We start from the raw sequence: 15,000 nt of genomic DNA, 5'->3' as shown, positions 1-15,000 counted from the left end.
AGTGAGTATAGGTAGATGGATGGATGATAGATAGACAGACAGACAGACAGAAAGACAGATAGATGGATGGATTGCTGGGTATAGATAGATAGATAGATAGATAGATAGATAGATAGATAGATAGATAGATAGATAGGTAGGTAGGTAGATCGATAGATCGGTGGGCATAGATAGATGGATAGATAGATTGATAAAAAGACAGAGATACAGGTAGAGGTGTGTGTGTGTGTGTGTGTGTGTGTGTGTGTGTGTGTGTGTGTGTACATCTATTCTATCATGGAAATTTATGTACCCTGCCCATAAAACTCCATCCATAGTCATTACTAGATTCTCAGGTAGGTGTATAGCACTAATTTCTTCCATGCTAGCATTTGTGGGTGACTTTTCATGTGAGAGTGAACACAGATGTTATGAGTGTGTATATGTGGAACCGCTATACCATGTCCAGAGGCCAGACTGCTACTCAGGGCAAGATATGGTACAGATTTCCACCAATGATTGAGCTCCAGCGGTCAGGAATTCTTTTATCCTGAGCAGCTAGGAGTCTGTATTAATCTTCTGCAATCAAAAGCTTCTCTGAAGGAAGTTGAGAACAAAACCAATCTGTGATTATAAACATAAATAATTGAGTAAAATACTTCTGATCTACACAGTTTATTATGACATCTAGCACTAGGTCTAATAATGACTAGATTTCAGTACTGAGGAACACAAACAATAGATTGAGATATGTGCCACCATTATGATAAAAATACTGATGTCTGTAATTTCTACTGTTGATAAAGAAAGTTAAAGTACTAATATCACTATGCCTTGGCTTCTATATTAATAAGTTCAAACATACTAAACCTCAGATAGAAAATGATTTGGTTGTTATAGATACCAGGTAGACTAGAATTTTCCTCTTGAATTTATGTAACAAAGAAATGATGATCTGAACTTGGATATGGTGGCCATATGTTTTCCATATGTCTACTAATATTGCTTCTTGTACCTCTACTGGACATCTTCTAAAGGTCTATAACAAAGAAGATAACCTCATCCGCATGCCCCTCAGCAACCAGCCAGAGATAAATGCCCTGAAAGAGACTTTAATTCAAATGATTCTGTTTACCTTTGGGAAGCAATCGTGTAGTTTTGTCCTTAAAGCATCCTAACAAAATGAAAGGTGTCAGCTCCTCCCTGCGGACAGCAATGTGCCGTAGAAGGTACCACTAAGACCATCTCTCTCCAGGAAGGAGAAAAGCAGTTAAGGAAGCTCCCTGCTGCATTCATGTCCACGCCTTATAACTTCTTGGAATTGTTGAGGTCTAATTGATCTTAAAGCCCTAGGAAACCCATAGAAGAAAAGGAGGCAGTTCCTTACCTGTGTTTGGGTGGGCTTGAACATAAGCCTCCTCTCGCCATTTCAGTTCATATTTCTCTCTTTCTCTCTCTAGCATGGTTGGTAAAAAGTGAAGCTCAACTTTAAGACTAAATATTTTAATTTCATTTCCAAAAGGATGAAGTGTTATTATTATTAGTAGTAGAATTAAAAGATATGTTGCCATAAAACACTTTTAAGGTTTGATAATTTTAAATTGCATGTATTTAGTCAATAGGAAAATAATAATGCGTATTTCATCTGCTTTATTTTTAAAGATTATTATTTATGTTACATGTATGAGCACACTATAGCTGTCTTCACACATACCAGAAAAGGACAATGAATCTCATTATAAATTGTTGTAAGCTGATCTTTCCCCTAAAATTACCCAATGGTGTGCTATAAAACAATAGGGGCTTTATATAACATTTAATTTAAGACAGATTTCCAAAGAGAGCAACACTGAATTGAAGCTTTAGTAGAAAATATTGCAAAGAAGCTGTCTCTATAAAATCGTATTATACTAACATAATTGTGCTTTAAGCAATTTTAAAAAGTAACAGATTAGCATCATTTAAAATGTCTCAAAAAATCCAATTCCAACTAAACTGCATGAAGAATTTTAGCTTCACAAAGCTTCAATAATTCACTAGCAGTCATCTTAAGTGGTTGTCATTGTCATGTATGCTTTATCACAGAATCACAGGTTTGTGCCTGTCATGGAGGTGCGAGTGTAGGAAATGGAAGGTCGCTACTTCTGCGTGCTGAAATTCTTATAGAGATGAGAAGAATGTTTAGTAACTAGATAGTCACATTGGTTACACAACTTGTTAACAAGATAAAGCTCCCTCAAGTTTGCACTCTCAGAGAGGACTTTTATAGGATGTGCATTATATCTCAATGTCTGAAATGGTGCCTCAAAAACAATGATGGTCCATTCACACATTAACCATCTGCATCCCCAGGACTGCTACTAAATTTCTATGTCAGGTGATGAAAATATCTATCCAAGGATGCCAGCTAACTCCTAGCATTTGCCATTGGGTGACTCTTTCTTCAGAAGTGGGCACTGATGGGAGTCCTAGCTCACAGAATTGTGTTGGATAAAGGGAGACCTTTCTGGGTAACAATATCAAATGAAAACAAAAGCAATTCTGGAAGTGAGAGAGGTAGAGCTTACAACTTATTGATTTTACATATTGAGCCGTTAAAGTGCCTTACATGGCCGATAATTACTATATTGTGATGGAAAATTTTATGATTAAATGTAACATGAAAGACTAGAGCAATGGCTCTGTAGGAAACACACACAGGACTGCTCATAAATGTTTGTAACTTCAGCTCCAGGAAATTAGTGTCTTCTGCACTCCATAGGCACCTGCATTTACCCAGACACCTCTCCTCCCCCCAACATAAATAATCATAATAAAAATAAAATAAATATTCGAAAATAACTTCAAAAATATGAACTTATGCAACAAGATTATTACAAGGAGGATGAAGAATGACTCTAGCTTCTGTGCTGAAATAAAGAAAGCAAAGAACACCTCGCAGCAATATTATTTACTGCTTTATTAATAAAGAGATAAGAATATACCAAAAGGTAGCAGCCAATAAATGGTAATGCTTACAATTTAAAGGAGTAGTTATCACCATTATAAATTTAAAGAGAGAAACATCACCATTGGAGGTTTTATCTCTGAGGCAAGTAAGCAAAATGAAATGCTTAATGTGTATATAGGAGACATGAATAGAATCATGAAAGGGCCAGCTGGACACATGGATATTTCCACAGAGATCAAAGTTTTTGGCAAACATGAGAAAGAAAGGCATCAACTTTAATTTTAAGGTCAATACTGGAAATAGTAGCTGACTGTCTTAAAATTCACAGCAGAGAGTTTAAAGGTCTGGAAAGGTTTTGTGTCTTAAAGCAATACTCCATGGGGATCTTTCAAATGTGTTCCATAAGAGAATTTATGCATTGTGAAATTCAATCAGGCTATATCAGGGCATAAGTAATTTATGAGAAGTGGACCAGCAGTTTTGTCAGGTACAGCAGTTCTTTCAAACGGAAGGACCACACAGGTTGCAGCTAGTAAATTATTGATTTAATATAGTGCATTGCTCTTCTGTGACCTGTAAGAAGACATTGCTTTTCAAACTACCTAACTTGGTTTCTGAGAATAATTTGTAGATTTGAGTTTTCATTATACAGTGTATTTGATAATAAATTATACAGTACAAAAGTAAAGAGACAGGAAATTTCAAGTAGCTTGAAGCTATGTTGCATGTATTATGAAGTATTTAATTCACCTGGATACTGCAAAGATCTCTCTAGGTTATTGGTTTGCTGTTCTATTTTACTTTCTAGAAAAGGGACTTGTTCTTCTTCTCTGTCACACACTCATGTACTGGCTCAAACCACAAGGAGAAAGCCTTCTTTATGGCAAAAAAAATCTACAGAAGGTGTTCTGCCTTCCTTTTCAGGTTTATCATTGGATATGTAATTTAGGAATATAACTATCATTGATACATGATGGTTTGGTCTTCAGTGCATTTTATTTAATGTGTTTGGTTTTAATTGTGTGGTTTGTGGGGGGGTATGGAAGGAGAGAGGAATAAGTGGGAGAGGGAAAGAGAGGAGAGAGGGGGGAAAGAGAGGGGGGGAAAGAGAGAGGGGAGGGAGATATTATTTGGGATTGTTCTTGTATTTTGTTTATTTTTTTTCTGTGTCTTAAAATGTTCTCTCTTTATTTACATTTTTATTTATTTATTATGATTCTCTAATATCTTACCCTGCAGTTTCCATTCCCTCCACTCCTCCTAGCTGCTCCCCACACCCCCACCCCATCAACTTCTCCTTCATTCCCCTTCAGAAATAGCAGGCCTCCCAGAAACATCACCTGAAAGGCGCAGAGCCCATTACAGTGAGAGTAGGAATAATACCTTATATCAAGGTTGGATAAGGCAACCCAGGAGAAGGAAAGGAGTCCAAGATCAGACAAAAGTGTTAAAAATAAGCTCCACTCCCATAAGAACACAAATCATACCATGCACGCAGGGTACCTAGCTCAGATGAATATAGTCTACTTGATTGTTGCTTCAGTCTCTGTGAGCCCCTATGAGCCTGCTTATTTGATTTTGTAGGTTGTCGTTTTGTGGCATTCTCAACCTCTCTGGCTCCCTGAATGCCCGTCTCCAACACACACATATACCTCTTTGTCTGGGTTCCCCAAGCATTTGGCTGTCCACCCACTGCTTCCTGTCTATCCAGGGAGTGTCAAGAATGGCTTTCCTCTGGTGTTGTATACATGAAGTTGCTTAGCCACCCGAACAAGTTCTGTGCTTGCTATTCATTGCCCTAGCACATCTTGAAAGAAGAACAAATGTCAGATCAAAGGTTTTGTGACTAAGTTAAAGTCCCAATCCCACCTGTGCAAGCTTTGCCTGGTCACAGAAAATGGCAATATAGAATCCATGCCTCCCATTTCTATGAGACCTTATTGGTCACCCATGTGTATTCCATGGAGTTTCCATTGCATTAAGTTTCCAATCACCCCACAAATGCCCCCCATCTCTAGTCCTCTCTCCCAGTAATCTCCCGATCTCTCCTCTTCCTATCACCACTCACTATTCAGTTTACCCACGAATCCATTCAATTTCTTCTTTCCACGGGGATTCATTGCCCCCCCCCAACTTTCCTCTTTACTTAGCCTTGCTGAGTCTGTGCACTGTAGCACAATCATTTCTTACTTAGCAGCTAATACCTACTTTTAGTGAGTTCATACTATGTACGTCTTTCTGAATCTTGGTTAGCTTGCTCAGGAAAATGTTTCTTAGTTCCATCAATTTACTTACAAATTTCATGATGGTATATTTTGAACACCAAAGTAATAATCCATTGTGTAAATATACCCCAATTTTTAAATCCATTCTTTGGTTGAAAGACATCTAGGTTGTCTCCAGTTTCTGGTTATTACGAATGAAGCTCCCATGAAAGAGCTGAGTGACAATTCTCAAAGAGTCACAAATGGCTTGGGAAATGGTTAAAGAGATGTTCAACATTTCTAGTCATCCAATAAATGCAAGCCAAAATGACATTGTGATTCCATCTTTTACTTGTCAGTATGGCTAAGATCAAAAGCACAAGTGACAGCTCATGCTTGTAAGGATGGGGAACTAGGGGAACACCTCTCAGTGCTAGTGGGGTGAAGCTTTGTACAGCCAGTTTAGAAATCAATATAGCAGTTCCTAAGAAAACTGAGAACATATATTTGTTTGATTATTAGAGAGAGAAAGAGGAAGAGGGAAAGGGAGAGGGGGAGGAATAGGAAGTGGAAGGAAATGGTGGAGGGGGGGGAGAGGGAACATGGACTTGGATAGGTCGATGAGGGGTGGGGAGGAGCTACTGATGGAAAAAGCATGATTAGAGTACATTGTATGAAAACAATATTTTTTAAATGCAATTAAAACAAGAGTTTAAAATGTGTGACTTTATACATACTCACTGAAGGTTGTCCCATGTGGATACAGGATTAATGAGGATTAATTACTTTGAATTGTCATGGATTTACTGTTCCCTCAGTGGAGTCTAGAATCTACAGAGTGCTCAGAGTTAAACATTATTCTGTTGATTATACTCAGTTGATTAAAGCCACTCATTTTTCATAGTTTCAACCCTACATACAAAGTTGTAGTGATATCCAATAACCAAATAAACAGACAAAGTGGACCTCGAATCAGAGGAAATAAAACCAATATTTTATACGGTTGATTAGTAGAGGATCTATTTAAATTTTGAATTGGATTTAGGTGGTGCTCCTAGCATAATTTCTTCTGAAGAGAATTGTGTTGTGTGCCTGGGACATTATTTTTCTGCAGTCTGGTGTTGATAAGTAAATTTTCTTAGTTATCTAACTTAACATAGAGACTTTTCTTTTTACATCCTAGTGCTCTTAGAGAGATAGGTGAATCATGATAAGACTCACATGTCAGAGAAATCTATAGCAGGAGCAAGGACACTTGTGACTGGACTAGCTCTGTATACACTACTAAGAATCTGAACTGTAACTGATAAAGTAGAGCAGATAGAGAGAAACGATAAATGACCCATGTGCATGCACAGCAAATCAGTCTTTCACGTGACCTTAGGTCAGGGACAGAGAATGTGAATACGGCCTGTTTTTAAAAGAGAACGTTAACATTTCAAATCCCTAAAATGATTTGGCTTCGTATGTACACAGAATTTCCCAGTGCTGCAAAGTAGTGATTAATTATAATTAGCCGTGTAAACATCAGGGCAGTTGCCAGCATGACACATTTCAGCCACATCAGTGTGTTATTTGGCAAAGTGTGCTCTAGAGAATTCTGGTCCTATAAGATATTACTTGCAAAATAGGTTTCTGTCATCAGAGTCTTTTAGTACATCCATTGAATTTCTTCAGCTGTGTTATCATATAGAAATGGCATATTGTGTTTTTGTCTCGTTTGTGTATTGCCTCAGAGAACCGTAACTTATTTAAAGTGAAAATAGACTCTTATCACATACCATCTCACCCAACCACAGTATCCCCTCCATCCACTCCTCCAGGATGCCCACAACCTGCCCTCTCACACAGGTCTGCTCCCACTTTATTTACTCCTCAGAAAACTATAGGCCAGCCAGAGACAACAGCTAGGCAGTACAATACAAGATACAGTGAGACACAGGGAAAGCCCTCCTGTTGAAGCTGAACAAAGCAACCAATTAGGTGGAAAAGAGTTTCAAGAGCAGGCAACAGAGTCAGAGATACACCTGCTCCCACTGTTAGGAGTCTCAGGAGAACTCAAAGATGGCAGCCATAGCAGAGTGAACAGAGAACCTAGTCAGTCCCATGCTTGCCATGTTAGTGTCTGTGACCCCTTGGGAGCCCTACTTGGTTAATTCACTCGGCCTAATAATGTACTGTCAGACCATCACTCTGTAACTTTATAACATTTATAATCAAATTCCAAATGATGAGCCGACAATTCCTTCTGTTTAAAATCTTGTGATAAATATTGTCTCTTTTCAGAAAAAAAAAAAAAAAAAAAAAAAAAAAAAAAGGCCAGTTTGGTAAAAGGATAAAAAGTTCTTCACGTACCTTTTTATTATTCATTTGTTAAGAAAATAGAAGGCCAAAGCTGTCCTTTCCCAAAGTTCACTACTGGGATGAAATTGAGATAATAGCATATTACAGGCCAACATTAGATGCCTCAGTGTAGTCTATTTATATTGGATAAGCATAAAAACTAGGTTTTTATCTGATAGTGTAACCTCTCCTTATTTATATAATCAGATACTTCTCAATTATTGCCTGCCAGCATAAAGTTAGGCTTCATTGGCTATGAAGTTGGTTATGTTGACTAAAAGAAACAAAGAACATGTTACCAGGAATGTTCACAGAACGAAGTTTCAATATTCCTGACTGTGATGCTTTAAAGACAGATCCTCATGTTGTGGTGACTCTCATTCATAAAATTATTGTGTTGCTAATTCATAATGCAACATTAGAACTGTTATGGACAGTAATAAAAATATTTTATTTTCCAGTGGTCTTAGGTGTCCCTTGTAAAAGCATATTTGTCTCCCAAAGGGTTACAGATGCACAAGTTGAAAGCTTCTTGCTTACAGAATCTGTAATCAGTGACCACAGGACATCAAATTATCAGCTATCTCCATATATTTATGCAGAATCCTTCATGTTTACATGTAAACAATTTCATCAACGTCCGTAATGTACATCACACAGAATAAAACCCATGAAAGAAATCAAAGCTGATAGGCACAGAAAATGTAGAATGCCGTATGTGCAGTCTGAGTTAGCCGCAAAGCTAAGCCTGAATTAAAAGGCAATAATTTTCATTCATACTTCCCAAAATATAAGAATAAAACTTCCTATCATGTACACTCAAATGAGGATTTTAAGGTTATAACATCTTAGAAAGCACAATGCATCATCCATTTTTACAACACTCCTGTAGTAGCAGCATCAGCAGCTGAATAAGGTTATCAGTGCTGAAACAGGACTATTCCTGACTACTCTTATTTCAAGGATAAGAGTTGAAGAAAATGAAGACTCTTGGATATTATCTTCATTACATTTTATTCTTTCTTGAACATTCTGGATTTATTAATTTAATTCCATTTATTTAATCTGCTTTTACTGAATATTAAAAAATAAACAAAAAAGCTATTACAATACTGCCCAATACAAAATTGCTCTTTGGAAAATAATATTTTGTTTTTGTCAAAATATTTGAGGAGAAATTAAACAAAGTGTGGACTCCTCAAACTGCCAGTTATTGAGACACCTAAACGTACAATCACATTTTAATAAACCAAATTAAATATTATTTAACAAACTTCAAACATAAAACCTAAACTCTGTACTTAGTTACTATTCTTGTTGCGATAAAATAACATGACACTAAAAAAAGGGTTTGGAAAGAAACAAGTTTTCTTGTGGTTAATAAATTAAGGTAGGATCCATTGTTGTAGATTACTAGCAAATAGCAGAAGACTGAGAGAAAGGGTCCCATTGAATACTCAGTCAGGAAACAAGGAGAGACAAATATGTATGCTCAGCTTAGTTGCTCCTTTTTTCATTGTCCAGGATTCAAGCATAGGGGATGGTGCTGCCCACAGTGAGTATGTCTTTTCATTTGAATACTCTAATGATAATCAAGTTGATAATTGAGATTAAGAATCAAAATCTACCCCTTGGCAAATTCATACTCAACAACATCGCTTGTAATCAGAATCTTCTGTTGCCACTAAAGTCTCTTAGTGATTTTATAATGCAAAATAAAATGCAACATCAAGAGTCTGTGCAATCTTTAGAAATTCCAAGAATTTAAAAGTCTGAAGCCTGTCTGCTCTGACACTCAAGACAATTTCTTAACTGATAGCCTCTGTAAAATTAAAAGGTAATTATATAATTCCAACATTAGGTATGAGAGAGTACTCCATTCCAGAGTGGTAGCATCGGGGGATAGTAGTGAATAACTAGAGCAACATCTAGCACAGAAAACACTACACAATAAAGCATCAGGTCCAGAATCAAATGGGTTATGAAATTTGCTGGACACCAGTGGATTTAGGCAGCCCCGCTTCTCTAGCGTGCCTCCTATAACATCCTTGGCCTCTTTCTCACATTAACTTTACTCCATTTCTTTAGCTTCACCGGCCACCAAGGCATGGCCCTGGAGTCTCCAGTCTCTTCCAAACCCCTTTGAACTTCCCTTGGCAGCTCCGCAGAACAGCCTCATTGGCTTTCCTGCAGAATCCAGCCCTGCGGCACATAGCCTGACTTCACTTACTCTCTGAAACCATTTCAATAAATCCAGGACCAGTTGAGCAATGCTACCAAGGTCTATTGCAAGCTATAGATGTAACCTGTCCCCCTTAGACTGGTACATCTTCTGTGGGCTTTTTCTCTGTTGTCCCAGTTATGGTACAGTACGCTTCAGATTGCTTTAATAATTAAACCTGCTGTCACAGAACAAGACTAAACACTTTCTTGAAATTTCAATTCCAAACAAATTAGTTAATTTTCTTTTGATTTAGTGTCAACCAGATTCTTAGGATAGACAAAAGAAAACCATATAATCGGAAAAAAAAATGTTTCCTCTTCAGTTTTGGTGCACTTCTAAAATCTCTTGAGACAGATAACAACTGTTCACATTTCCCCAAGCATTCTTGTCTTCCCAGCACATTGTTTTCAAAAATGTTTAAAATATAGTTAGGTAAAGTCAAACTAAAGCATCAGGTTGTTAAGCTTCACTAATGACAATAAATAAAGATGCTCCCATCCCAACCCACCCACTCCTACATCAACATCCTGGCAGTCCTCTACACTGGGGAAACGAGCCTTCACAGGACCAATGGTTTTTCCTACTGTTGACACCAAGCAATGCTATCCTTTGCTACATATGCGACTGGAGCCATAAGTTCCTCCATATGTAAGCTTTGGTTGGTGGTTAAGTCCCTGGGAACTCTGGGGAGTTTGGTTATTGATGATGTTATTCTTTCTATGAGGTTGTAAAGCCCTTCAGTTCCTTCAATCATTTCTCTGTCTCCTCCATTGGAGTCCCTGTGTCAGTCTGATGGTTAGCTGCAAGCATCCTCATCTCTATCAGTAAGGTTCTGGCAGAGCCTCTGAGGAGGTATCCATATCAGGTTCCTGACAGCAAGCACTTCTTGGCATTAGCAATAGTGACTGGGTTTGGGTTTGGTGGCTGCATATGGTCTGAGGAGGGGCAATCTCTGGATGTCCTTGCCTTCAATTGCTGTTCCACTCTTTGTCGCTCTATTTCCTTCTGTGAGTATTTTGTTCCTCCTTCCAGGAAGAAGTGAATCATCTTCCTTCTCTTTGAGCTTCATGTAGTCTGTGAATTGATTCTTGGGTATTCTGAGCTTTGGGGCTGATATCTGCTTATTCGTCAGTGCATACCATGTGTGTTCTTATGTGACTGGGTTACGTCATTCAGGATGATATTTTATAGAGCCATCCATTTGCTTAAGAATTTCACGAAGCCATTGTTTTTAATAGCTGAGTAGTACTCCATTGAGTAAATGTACCACATTTTCTATATCCTTTCCTTAGTTGAAGGACATCTGGTGGCCATAACTGGTGATGGGTAGACAGGAGTATTTTAAGGGAGTCTATAGGTCTTCTCTCGCATATAGAAAGGCAGTTTGTATCTTTGACCATGTTATGTAATCTTATTGTGTAGAGGATTTGTGAATTCAGAATTTATTATATAACCCGGTTTAAAAAGTTACTGTGCTTTGAAGTGTATGTATTTTTGGAAACTCTTTTTATGAAAAATCCTTAGGTATGGGGAAGAAAATTACCTCTTCATGTAACAGAGTATAAAGTTTTCTTTTTTTTACTAACTGCCATGTAACTGTGAGCAGTTTGAAGCTTTTTTGTTTGTTTGATTTGTTTTTGTGGAACTTCCTTTTCACTCAGCTTCCAGGATACTTTGTAGCTTCTTGTTTCAGGAGCTTTTGGTGCAACCTAAGTCCTTATTTTGGTTGTTTTTGTTCATCCTTGTTCATTGCCTTCTAAGTTGATTTTTCTGCTTAAAAAATATCAGCTCTCACAGATATATGAATATTTAATAGTATCTTAAACTTTCTCCATGTCGAAGATCACAAGTTATATCCTCTTCAGGAATCTTAGTGGATCTTATGTCTTCTAAATGGCAGAAACAGTTTCTATTAATTTACCAGGTGCAATCAGCTTCATCGGTTTTGGGAAATTTGTGTCTAAGGTAGCAAATAAATCAGTATCAATGCACTATGAACTGGTTTAGCTTTAAGGCAGATAGAGATTGGAAAGGAAAGACAAAGTTAGAACAGTGCTTCTCAACCTACCTATGGCTATGAGCATTTACTATGTAGTTCCTCATGTCCAGGTGACCCACAACCATAATGTTAGTTTATTGACACTTTAGAACTGTCATTTTACCACTGTATAAATTGTAATGTAACAATCAGATATTCAGGATATTTGATATGCAACCCACAGCTTCAGAACTCGTGGCATCGTTTGAGAGCTTCAGAGCTCGTGGCATAGTTTGAGAAAACTTATTTGCAAAACCGTCCATGAAATAATTAACTTCACAGCAGCATAATTACAGTACAATCTGAGTAACATTACGATACCTGACAGCTCTCCTCAGTGTATATATGCTCTCTCATCTTTACATTGGTATTCTTAACTTTACAGGTTTGTAAATGAAATGTCTTCATTACTACTTTTAGACATAACTGTTATAAGATAGTATATTGCTTTGCTTTAGAGGACAGTATTTCCAAAGCTCATAAAGTTTTATACATTTCATTTAAAATAAATACCTAACACTCAAGTGATGTCATGACTTGTATGAGCATGGAAAAATAAATTTTATGTTTAGATTTTAATAACTGATTTTGAATCAATCGAGAAGACGTTCCTATTCTAATGTTTGGAATGCTGTTTGAAAATATTTTATTTTATCATTTCTACTCAACAGCACCCTGTGGAAGTCGTTCAACAGGTTCCGAAGGGACAGTGCTGTCACCAAACTACCCCAAGAATTACAGTGTGGATCACAACTGTGTGTACGCCATTGCAGTCCCCAAGGAGTTTGGTAAGTAAGATTCATCCCAGCGTTCCTTCTTCATTTCTAGACATGCCTGACTTCCATTACATGTTATCTCAAGAGTTACCAGGAGACTCTCTACTGTGCACAAACTGCTTTCCTCTGCAATTGTTCAGGTGCTAGCTTTGTGGTGAAACTGAGGTCATTTATGTAATCTGTAGCAACAGTCACGTGTACAGGTGAACAACAATACAAAAATGAAAACAGGATTGTTTTTTTAATTTTTAAAAAATAAAAGCATCCAGTAACCTTGCAAGTGCCTTCTTATTGGGATGACATTAGATGAGAAATAACTGGAGCCTAGAGCAAAACCTGCTAAGCAACATGCACATAAATTCAAACATATAACTATTGTAACAGTAACAGAATTATTTATAAAATGCATATCGGGTTTATAATTCATTAACACATCTTCAGAGTGGAAACGTTTTGATTTAATACAACTAATTTTTAGAACAACTATAAATTGACAACAAAGAAGACCTCAGATCCTCTTGGAAATATGAAAATCTTTTGTATATTAGCACTGAGAATACACTGTGTCCTTTGCTGTCTCAACATCAGCTTGATTGACTGTGGTTCTTAAAGGTCACTTAGATGGCTTCAAAAGTTGTTCGCCCTGAGGTTCAGCTGTATTTTTGCCAGATTAAGCTCTGTCCATGCCTAGGTAGGCAAGGGAAATTTAATGAGCTGTAAAGAGTAGCTACAGTGGCTGAAAGTTCATAAACATTCCAAATTAAGATTGGCAGCATTGTACTCTATGACAAAGAATTCGTTGTACCCATCATGAATGTCTGCCTCTAGATGACTCAGTCCTCTATCAGAAGGACATGGATTTTTATCAGTAGATACCACTGGATAACAACTTATTTCTGCTGCTGATATCTAAAATAAGCTGATGTTTCCAGTCCAATTTCTTGAAACCAGATACTACCTACACATTCTCCTTTCCTGCCTCTAAATCTAGTCTATGATTCTCAACGTAATTGAGGACATGCACATCATACAGGAAGCATGTAAAGTCCATGTTATCATTGGGCTAATGCTGGCTACTATGCTAGCATTAGCAAGATGTCAACTTCAGTACTGTGTGAAGTATTTCTTCAGCACAGCACACTGATCGATTTTCACATGTTTGAGTTTGTCAGTATTGAGGAGAGTGACCTTTCAGAAAGAAAATCCTTCTCTTGTGTGGGGGTGGGGACTTTATGGGTATTGTGAATTGCCCAAGAGCATCCTCTGCCTTCTAGAACTTTAGGGATCATAAATGCAAAAAGCATTATATAGTTTCTGACACAGTTCAGTGAAGGATTGTACAGAAAGTGCATGCCTCTCTGTGTTCCTTTTGAAAGCTATTAATTTTCTCTGTTCTACTCCCAATGGAGGAAACCATGTGGCCAGAAAAATAAGAGAGAAATATATTGGGCATTTTATTTTCTGATCCGTAGACATGCCATTTACTATAGTGATATTTGACAGTAGTATGTGTTTGTTTCACAAGAGTAAGAAAAAATATTGTTTGAAATAATAATTACTTAACAAATTTCTAATTAATGTAAATTTTATTTGTCAGGTTAATGTTAATTGAATTTAATCTTTTTAGCCTAAAAATAATGCCATGTGAAGATAATCATGAAGGATTTATAAAAAAAAAAAATCTTTAGTTATAAATCGATAAAATAAAGCACACTTTGGTTTATTAATACAAAAATATAATTTTGTTTTATCAATGTTTCATATTTATTCTATTTATAAATTTAAACACATGCATTCTCATTAATGCCCCTTGGTTCTCTTTGAAAAATTTTTGAGAATTCTCTACTTGTAAATAAAATTCATTCAAAAGAAAGAGCTGTGCAAAGGAAGAGAGATGTTATGTCAAGAGCTCGTTTCTTATACAGCATGCTCAAACACCCTGGGCAGGAGAGAGGCAGCCTAGAGCCTCAGTTCTGGGTTCAGGATTTAGTTCAACAACTGGTTCTCTTTGTCGTCAGACAAATTACCATTTCAGCCCAGCTGACTTCCTCATCTTCAGAACAGGGATGATAACTGCTCAGATCCTGGGGTTATATTACAATTAAGCTTCACTGTGTCAGAAAATGGTTGGCATACCAACACCCACATGGAGACTCCTTTATTTACATTCTCATTCAGATGGAAGATTCTCTAGCCCTACACTCCCCCTGAAAAGAAGAAAAAGATGGACCAATCAAACAACCTAGATTTGTAGTTAAACTAGGTCTTAACATTCAGATGGCTTGAAAATGAAATAATGACTTGAATTATTTAGTTATGAAATCCAACGTTAAGCTGTATAAATAAATGCCAGATTCTCAAATATGTACACGTCCAGCTCTTCCAGTTGTCTTGCAGAGCTTTTTGAGGGAAGGGTTGTGGGATTAAACACAGACAGGTAAATTCATTCTTCCTGTCTGTACCTCTAGCTCGGTGGGATGATGTGG

General features: G+C 37.2%; 1 protein-coding gene across 3 annotated transcripts in view; it reads left to right on the top strand.

Moving 5' to 3' along the window:
• Window positions 1–15,000, top strand: part of CSMD3 (CUB and Sushi multiple domains 3) — a gene marked incomplete at both ends in the record, with an annotated part of 1,162,760 nt that overhangs the window by 926,201 nt on the left and 221,559 nt on the right. For all 3 annotated transcript variants that reach the window (XM_080909303.1, XM_080909302.1, XM_080909301.1), the window contains one exon: window positions 12,410–12,526. In XM_080909303.1, coding sequence (XP_080765429.1) covers window positions 12,410–12,526 — 117 coding nt within the window. The remainder of the gene's footprint in view (window positions 1–12,409; window positions 12,527–15,000) is intronic.

This window comes from Micromys minutus (genome assembly GCF_963924665.1).
Source record: "Micromys minutus genome assembly, chromosome: 33".
Taxonomy (NCBI): Eukaryota; Metazoa; Chordata; class Mammalia; order Rodentia; family Muridae; genus Micromys; species Micromys minutus.
Note: the sequence above shows the minus strand (reverse complement) of the source record. Positions and strands in the feature narration are given on the sequence as shown.